Source organism: Hippocampus bargibanti, linkage group LG18, assembly GCF_051943395.1.
Source record: "Hippocampus bargibanti isolate YZ-2025 linkage group LG18, ASM5194339v1, whole genome shotgun sequence".
Lineage (NCBI taxonomy): Eukaryota > Metazoa > Chordata > Actinopteri > Syngnathiformes > Syngnathidae > Hippocampus > Hippocampus bargibanti.
This window is the reverse complement of record NC_142751.1, coordinates 16052594-16060767: the sequence shown is the minus strand read 5'-3', so window position 1 is coordinate 16060767 and position 8174 is coordinate 16052594. Positions and strand designations below refer to the sequence as shown.

General features: G+C 46.4%; 2 protein-coding genes across 3 annotated transcripts; one reads left to right on the top strand and one right to left on the bottom strand.

Annotated features, from left to right (window-relative positions):
- The first annotated feature begins 2151 nt into the window (after window positions 1–2151).
- On the top strand, window positions 2152–3408 carry m17 (IL-6 subfamily cytokine M17). The gene is made up of 3 exons (XM_089019968.1): window positions 2152–2386; window positions 2728–2873; window positions 2959–3408. Exons 1-3 carry the CDS (start codon window positions 2152–2154, stop codon window positions 3379–3381), a joined length of 804 nt encoding a protein of 267 aa, XP_088876094.1. The 3' UTR covers window positions 3382–3408.
- Window positions 3409–3894: 486 nt separating this feature from the next.
- On the bottom strand, window positions 3895–7068 carry tescb (tescalcin b). Of its 2 annotated transcripts, none has more exons than XM_089019960.1 (9): window positions 6932–7068; window positions 6741–6816; window positions 6502–6571; window positions 6268–6348; window positions 5891–6030; window positions 5762–5823; window positions 5595–5702; window positions 5484–5531; window positions 3895–4212 (listed from the first exon to the last, which is right to left on the bottom strand). In XM_089019960.1, exons 2-9 carry the CDS (start codon window positions 6802–6804, stop codon window positions 3895–3897), a joined length of 891 nt encoding a protein of 296 aa, XP_088876086.1. In that variant the 5' UTR covers window positions 6805–6816; window positions 6932–7068. The 2 variants fall into 2 exon arrangements, with proteins under 2 accessions (XP_088876086.1, XP_088876087.1); XM_089019961.1 differs by lacking the exon at window positions 3895–4212 and adding an exon at window positions 4695–5338.
- Window positions 7069–8174: the final 1106 nt, after the last annotated feature.

Genomic DNA, 8174 nt, shown 5'->3' with positions numbered 1-8174 from the left:
GCAAATTGTTAAAGGACGATGACGATGATGATGATTTGGATTTTGATGCCTCGACTTTCTCGAGACGTGTTTAGTCCGAAGATAAATAATAAATTCTATAAGGTGACAAAGGTGAATCCAAAACGATTGGTTGGATGAAGGAAGGGGAAGTCTCCTAAAGGACCCAGGTCAACATTTCCTTTGTGGTTCCCACACAAAATAAATGACCATGTTGAAATAAACAGCTTGATTGTTTCTTTTTTTCAATCAAAAAAAAAAAAAATCATATTACAAAATAAATACAGTAAAGTCTCGTTATATCGATATTCTCGGGAGTTGGAAAAAATGTCGATATAACCGGACTATCGATATATCAGATCCTGCACCGAACTGCATTAACAAAGGCCGCCAAAAGAGGGCAGCCAAGCGCCATATAAGAAACGGAGCTGGCCATTGGCTCCCTTTTTTTTGGGGGTGAGAGATGTTCCCCCAACGTTGCCTCAAAATGGCACATATAATTCTTTAATGATTGCAAAAATGTATGCTTTCATCTTCAGAACTACAGTGTATTTGAATCATATTCATAACTGGATGTGTAACAAGAAAGCATATTATCCGAATCTGAAGCCATTGTTTGGATTCACAAGCAATGCAAGACGTCTTGGCGTGAAGTCATTTTTATTTGCATTTGAATAAAAAGTGACATCGGCTGTCCTTTAATACACAGTATGGAATGTTAATAATTTTGAAAATCATCACGATTCAGCAGACAAAACAAGAACATTGTTGCAAAAAACGATTGCATTCATATACAGTACAGTGGGCATGTACATAAGACAACAGGGAAAGTGCAACGCTTACATCTTACTGTATTATAATTTAAAAAAGTCATCAATCTTCTTCTGCTTCCCATTTTTACCTTTTAACACAAACACTTCAATCTCGTCTGCTACACACGAGCTAGCGTCTGAAAATGGCTGTGCTACACGAGTGCTGATCGCGTAACCAAGTCACTTGACCAAGTCGACCAATGGCGCGACCGATGTATCGATATAAACAGCAAAATGGCCGGCGGGGGGGATGAAAAGGAGCACCGTAATAACCGGATTATCGTAATAACCGAGTATCGTACTAAACCGTACTAATTATACATAAAAAGACTAGAAATGCGCAAGGGAAATGAAAATAGTATTGTAATAAGCGGTACTATCGATATAACGAGACTTTACAGTACATTCAATGATGAATGAAAAAAATGATTGATGGAGCGTAACATGAGAAGCAAAATGGCTTCCGCCGCTCATCACGCAAGTGAATGTTGAATTGAAATGATGAGGATCATCATCCTAACTGCACGTTATTGGCCATTAGTGAGGTTTGAATTGACGTCATCAGGTGCCTCCCCCTCTTCAAGTCTTGCGCTCTCCGCCATCTTTGCAGGCCGCCTCCTCATGAGCCGACTTGTGACGAAACGACGGCGGGCGAACGTGACCTCAGCGTGACTGGCCTATGCAGGCCCTCTCCTCCAAAGCGTCTGACGCGCACCCCCCACCCGAACTTTTGCGCACAAACACAAGTCAAAGATTGAGAAACAAGTCTTGGGCTGCTTCCTGTTGAAAAGGCCCACGCGCTGCCAAAAATAAAAAGACAAGGAACAACCGACGCTCTTTCCTCTCTTCGGCCGTCAAAGCAGAAGCCTTTTTTCAACGATGGCAATCTATTGTCACTTTTCGGAAGGCCACCATTCCGTGAAAAACTAAAAGACAAGAGGTTGCCTCCCCATGAAGAAACTCCAATCATCCAGTCAATAACCAACATGGTTTTTTTTTGTACCTGGCTCTCCATCCAGCATTGCTTGTTCTCCTGCTGCTGCCGCTCTCCACGAATCGGACACATTCGTCGTGTTTGCCACAATCAAAACTTTCACCATCAATCAAAATCATGTCTGCCACGACGACATGATTGTCATGTCGCCTTTTTTTTTTGCATTCTAGCGAGGAATTATCGACTGTTGCTGGTGATTTCCAGCCAAAACAACGAAGGAGGCCACGCCGGGAAAACGTCTCAACGTGACCCGACGGACACGTTCGGGCATTGTCCCTTCCGTTGTGTCTCTTGCCAATAAAGTTGCATACAAAGTGTCCAAGTCAAGAAAGGAGGAAATTCTTGGAAATGGGGTTGCCTTACCAAAAAGCTTTGGCGTCACTTCCCGACATGACAAATGTGCGCTTTGCCAGCACTTTAAAAAAACAGCAGGCGGCCGAGGCGCGACATGAAAAGACGCGAGGGACGCCGGCGACATCGCCCACGCTGAAGTCGAGAGGCGCGAGAGGGACGTTTGTGGCCGCCCGGGAGAGAATGATTGGACGCCCGCTTTGGATTGAGTGGACGAGCGCGCCGACAAGAAGTGAGAGGCGATCGGGGGGCGTGAGGACAAACCTCGACATCGAGACACACATTTAGCTTGACAGATTGATTGACCCGCGTCATCGATAAACCGACAGAAGAGAGACCGTCCCGCCACGTAGACAGACAGTTACCCTGAGACAGACAGCCGGACGGACAGAGAAACCCAAATAGAGAACAAGAGAGACACAGACAGTTAGCGTGGTTTGACAAACAACAAATAAAGACGGACGGACGGATATAAATAGACAGAAAGACAGAGAGGAAGCCGGCCGCGGACAGACACGCAGAGTCAAATCTCCGGTCGCTGACCAACGTGTTTCTTTGTACCTGGCTCTCCAGCGTCGCTCGCTCTCCTGTTGCTCCTGCTCTCCACGAAGCAGGCGTCCGCCGCCGCAGGGACGCGTCCGTGCGCCGAGTCCCTCCAACGGATTTTGAGGCTGACCAGACTGGCGCAGAAGGAATCCGCGGAGCTGCTGAAAATCTACGTGAGTCCGGACTCTCCGGGAAGTCACAAAAGGAAGGGTCTTCTTTCTGTCCGTCTTTTGCGAGCGTCTCTGTGGTCCATTCCAGAAAGCCTCCCAAGGCGACGCGTCCGACGTCTTCTGTCGGTCGTCCCCGCGGGACCTCCCCGAGGCCGCCGTCTCCGGCCCGGAGAGCATCGTGGAGCGCCTGCGGGCCTTCCTCCCCCATCTGAGGCGCATCTACCAACAGCAATCGGACCTCCAAGTCCCCGGCGGTCCGCTTCTGCTCCGGCTGGAGAACGCGGGCCTGCGCGGCCGGGATTTGGCGGCGCTGCTGCGGGCCTTCTTCCCCAATCGGCGGCAAGCGGCCGAGGGACCCGCGCTCCGTCAAGCGCCGGCCCGCGACATCTTCCGACAGAAGGTCTACGGATGCGCGCTGCTCAAGACTTACAAGGAATTCCTGAGCAACGCGCTTGGAGAATTCAGGAGCCTCAAGGGGAAACGCTGCAAAGGGAGGAGAAGGAGACACTAAAAGGAAGGGACTCGCGTGAGTGACACCTCGGGCCTATTTATCATATTTATATTTCATATTTATTATTGGGGAAAAGGGTCCACAGTTTGCATGGCCTTTTTCCAGCCTGGATGTACCGACGTGGCTCGATTAAAATAAGGGACCTTCTCATAGCTTGTTGGTTTTATGAGATCCACATTGATATTTACAACCGATGGGCTCTTTTCTTACGTTCTTTTGACTACAGAGGGCAGAGGTCATTGCGGGTTGCTCACAGATTCACTTTCGGCCACAGTTCGCTTGAGGAGGTTTGCTCGCTGGGCACTTTCTTGGGCCTGACATTCCGGCACTCCCTTTGCTATCTTGGAAATGTCTGCTAATTATTATTACTATCATCGGTCCATTTATTAGGACAGACGCTGACAGCTAGGTCACCATTTGCATTATTATTATTATGGATTATTCTGCTTTTAATGGTGTAAACGTGGCCGAAATGGTTCCGAGTGAGTCACCCGCCGCAACTAAGAATCTTTGCTATGTCGCAGGCGTCACGCGTTGCACCTGACGTGGCCCCAAAAGAAAATCAGGAAGCGTCGCGAGACATCTGACCGAATGACCACAGGCGTCGCGTCGCACAAGGAAAGGCGTCCCAAGCCTCGTCTCGCCGTTATTTGGGACGAGTCGGACAATCATTGCTGGCGCGTCGGTGGACGCTTGACTAGGTCGAGCGGGCGCGGTCGGCCATCTGTGATGTCGCTCGCGGATTGTTAGCATGACATAAGAGGAGCGGGCGGGCGGGCGGGCGGGATCACAAGCTGTCTGGAAACTGGAAGTCGGCTGAATCGAGTTCCCCTTCACAATTATTTAAAGACAGGAAAAGACAAAGCAGACAAGAGTTAGTTTCAGTGGAGAAAAGAAGCACAGAAATAGAACACACAACATGCTAGTTGTGTTCAAACAAATGAATCTGCAAAAGTATCTACAAAATAAAATAACCAAAAGACGTATCACTTCAACGATCAAAATTAAAGTGAAATACTTTGAATCACTGCAGAAATTAATTTATTTCATGAGAATTTTCCAAATGTCCCCATTATTTCTACTTTTTTTCAATGGTTCTTGCAATCCAAGCGTTCCTAATCATTTGGATGCATTTAATGCTATTGTCCAGCAGAGGGCGGCAGAATACAAGTCCTCTCCGAGACAGGCGGTGATTCAAACCACCGCCCCCCCCCCAAAAAAAAACACTTTACTACGCCTTACTATTGATCTATTTTTTATCTCTCTATCTATGATTGATTATTAATCACCACGGAATTGATCAGAAACACCAATTATCTTAAAAGTGTATTTTATTGTGGAACAATTCATGACATGCGCAAAGTGGATTGATGGCATTTCCCCCGCTTCTAGTCATTGTTTTTTCATTTTTGACAGACAAAACACAAATCAGGAATGTGATGGCTCGTATATGATCGGATTTAGCGTGTACCTAATGTTGTGGCCACTGAGCGTTCTTTGAAGACAAGCATGTCATCCCCAAAGAGATTCATGAATTGATCCCTTTAACCGTCTTAATGATTTTTTTAGAGGCTAATCCATCCACCACAATGGAAGAATATGCATATTTGGTATCACTTTGCATAGTTTTTCAAATGTGAACAAGAGAATACAGAAAGCGTCCACTCTGTTGGTGATTTTGAGCCATTTTTGCCATCCCATTATGGAATTGGGTTTTAATAATAATAATTTGCTGCTGTGCACATCAGTGATAAATAAGTGGCCGCTATTAGCAATTTCTCCATTATTGTTACTGTAGCTTTAAATGGGCGTGGCTTAAGTGTGTATTTTTCTGAAAACAACCGCATTTTTTATGCGGACTGTTCTCCTTTTTGGGGTGCTAGTAGCAAAAAGTGGACGCATTCATATTCAAAAAACGAACGTTCATCTTGGCTTCAATCTCGAAGCTGTTCAGCAGCTGATAAAACAAACAAACAAACAAACAAACAAACAGTTATTAATGATAGTTTTTCTGAGGATTGTTGGACACTTAACTCTGGACTTTTGTGGCTGTTTGTATATATATTTTTTTTTTTTCATGAGCACTACATGAGGCATTTTACCTTGAGGAAGTGTTCGAACGTGATGCCCTCGTAAAACTCGTCAGGCTCCTGCAAGGACCAAGTGTAGAATTGCCGACCACGTAAGACATCCCGCGACTCGCGCAAACGTACCATGTGACCCATGGATATGCCCGCCACCTCCAACATGGCGGCGTCCGCGACGCCGACGGCCGTTTCCTTGCTGATGTCCACGCTGCGAGAGAGAAGCTCCTCCACCACCTGCCCACACACCAGCAACATTTTATTTCAATTCAAGAGACACAATGGCGTCGACTCACATGTCTGTACTCCGCCAGGGTTATAGTTCCATCATTGTCCGAGTCATGCATGTTGAATAAAACTGCACACAAAAAGACACAGCGGGCATATATTTTTTTTCAATTAAAAATCCAAAACAGTCAACGTACATCTCAACTTTTCTCTGCGGACGCCGTCCCGCTCCTCGTCCGTCATGCTGAGCGACGGTGGCTTAAAGTGGGACATGACAACCACAAACTCCTTCAGGTGGATCTCCTCCATTGAGCCCTCGTCGGGTGGGATTAGGTTCCTGTCAACATTTGGAAGGGAGCGTTGTCGGATAGATCAATGTGAAACGGCCTGAATACATACAAAGAATTGTGTTTTATTTAAAAAAAAAAAAAAAATACAATGTGTGAACAACACATGTATAAATCCTGATACCGGGATAGATGGAGGACATTGATTGGCTGTGGCGACCCCTGAGGGGAAAAGCCCAAAGGAAAAGAAGAAGACGTATAAATTCTGAGACATCGCGGCTCGTCACCTCCTGTCAAAGAAAGCCTCAATGATCTGCGCTCGTATGGGATTCCAGGCGAGGTCGTGGATGGCGTAGAAGTCTTCTCTCCTGTAGTAGACGAACGACACAGACGCACATGAAAAAAAAACGTCACCACCTTCAGTGGAGGGAGCGCTGCTTTCACTCGGACATGAAGTGAGCCCGTTGGACAGGTTTGGAACTCTCATCTTCATCTGGATCACATGAAAGAATTCAAAGTACCGTAGGGTGTCTTCATTGTGGCTCAAGTGCTTGAATCTATTGTGGAGAACCCCAATTTGCTCACAGGTGACTGCAAACACAAAAGCACAATCATTGGCACGATTCTCTGTTTTGAAGCTCATCACGTGGGACCTTGAGTGCACCTAATTAAGTGTCCGGCGAGTCCAAGTGTACCACGCGCAATTCCCCAAAGTAGTCCAAAGTGAGAATTGAGTGTGTCGAGCGCTCCAAATACTCACAGCCCGTCTTTTCCGCCAGTTGTTTGTACTCGGGAGGACCAGATAGTGAGTGCCAAATGCCCATCTCGTTCACGGACTATGACCCAAAGAATCACAATTGCATGAAGAAAAAAAAAGGCCAAAACGGGACCGGGACGAATGGTACCGGTCGTATTTGTGTTTGTAGACGGCGATCTCGAAGCAAAACTAACTTGGAGGGAAGATGTTTTCGAAGCAACCGACTTTCAACAAACACGACAGGCGACAGACATCCCGACGAGAGCAACTGAGCGAGCATTACTTCCGCAATAATACTCGTGACGTCACACGCCAGGCTGCTCCTACTTCCAGCGTTAAAATCCAAGTTTCGTCATTCATTTATATTTTTATACGATTCACGTGAGTATAGTAAAGCCTTTTGGCTTTCATCTCACGCTCTCTTTTAATTTTGCACGACTGTTGTGGGTTTGTTTTTCGCTACGGGACGTTTATTCCCCGTATGTGGACTGTGTTGTAATATGGCGATTCGAAACAGGTGAGCCCGGAAGTGGTAGAAAGACTCCCGATTGGCTAACAACCCGGAAAAGAAGAAATGTAGTTTTGGCCATCATAAGACAATGGGCGCAAAAGAAATAAAACAAGAAAAAAAGCATTTTCGTCTTGTTTTTACTCTTTTTTTTTCCACTCACGCCTGACCTTTTGCTCAGCTGATTCAAGATAAAGAGATACTATACAAAAGGCATGTCAAATATTCACAAGATGGCGTGCACATTCACAAGACAGGCGCTACCCTGTAAAATGGCTGCTGTTATTCATAAGGGGTATTTGGGAGACTTGAGGAATCGTTCCCTACCGGCGTGCTACGAGAAGCCGTCCGAATTCATGACATTAAAAGGTCTTTCGCAAGATTGAAGATGGCGTTGTTGTACATACGCAATTTGTGCATCGATTTGTTGCCAGTCCCTCAAGAGGATACATCAAGAGTAAGTAAATGTGTGAAGAATTGAAATAAGATCGTTCTCATTGGCGTTCCTGCTGAGCAGAGAGATCGCACGACTGTTTTCTGTGTGTTCCAGTTGCAGCTGATTGAATGTAAATTACGATGATAACCTTGACGTCACCCTCCTTCCCTCTGTAGAGTGCACCGTGTCATAAACTGCTTTTTATGCTTGCAAACGTGAGCCTTGATTCTTGCAGGAATGTTTGCGCATAGGTGATCATTTGTCGTGCGCGCGCGCGTGTAAATCATGCACGGCAATCTGCCGCTCGTGGCCCTGCGGCAAAATACCTTCTGCGAACTGGGTGTGGACGTGAATGCGAATGAATGCGCTATCCTGTCACTTTGCGACAGGGTCGAAGTACAGTATGCCCGCGTGTGAAAAAAGCAACACGAAAAACTGACGCGGGATCAAGCGTTGTCAAGTGAGGGAAGACTTGTTGGGTGCGCCCCACACG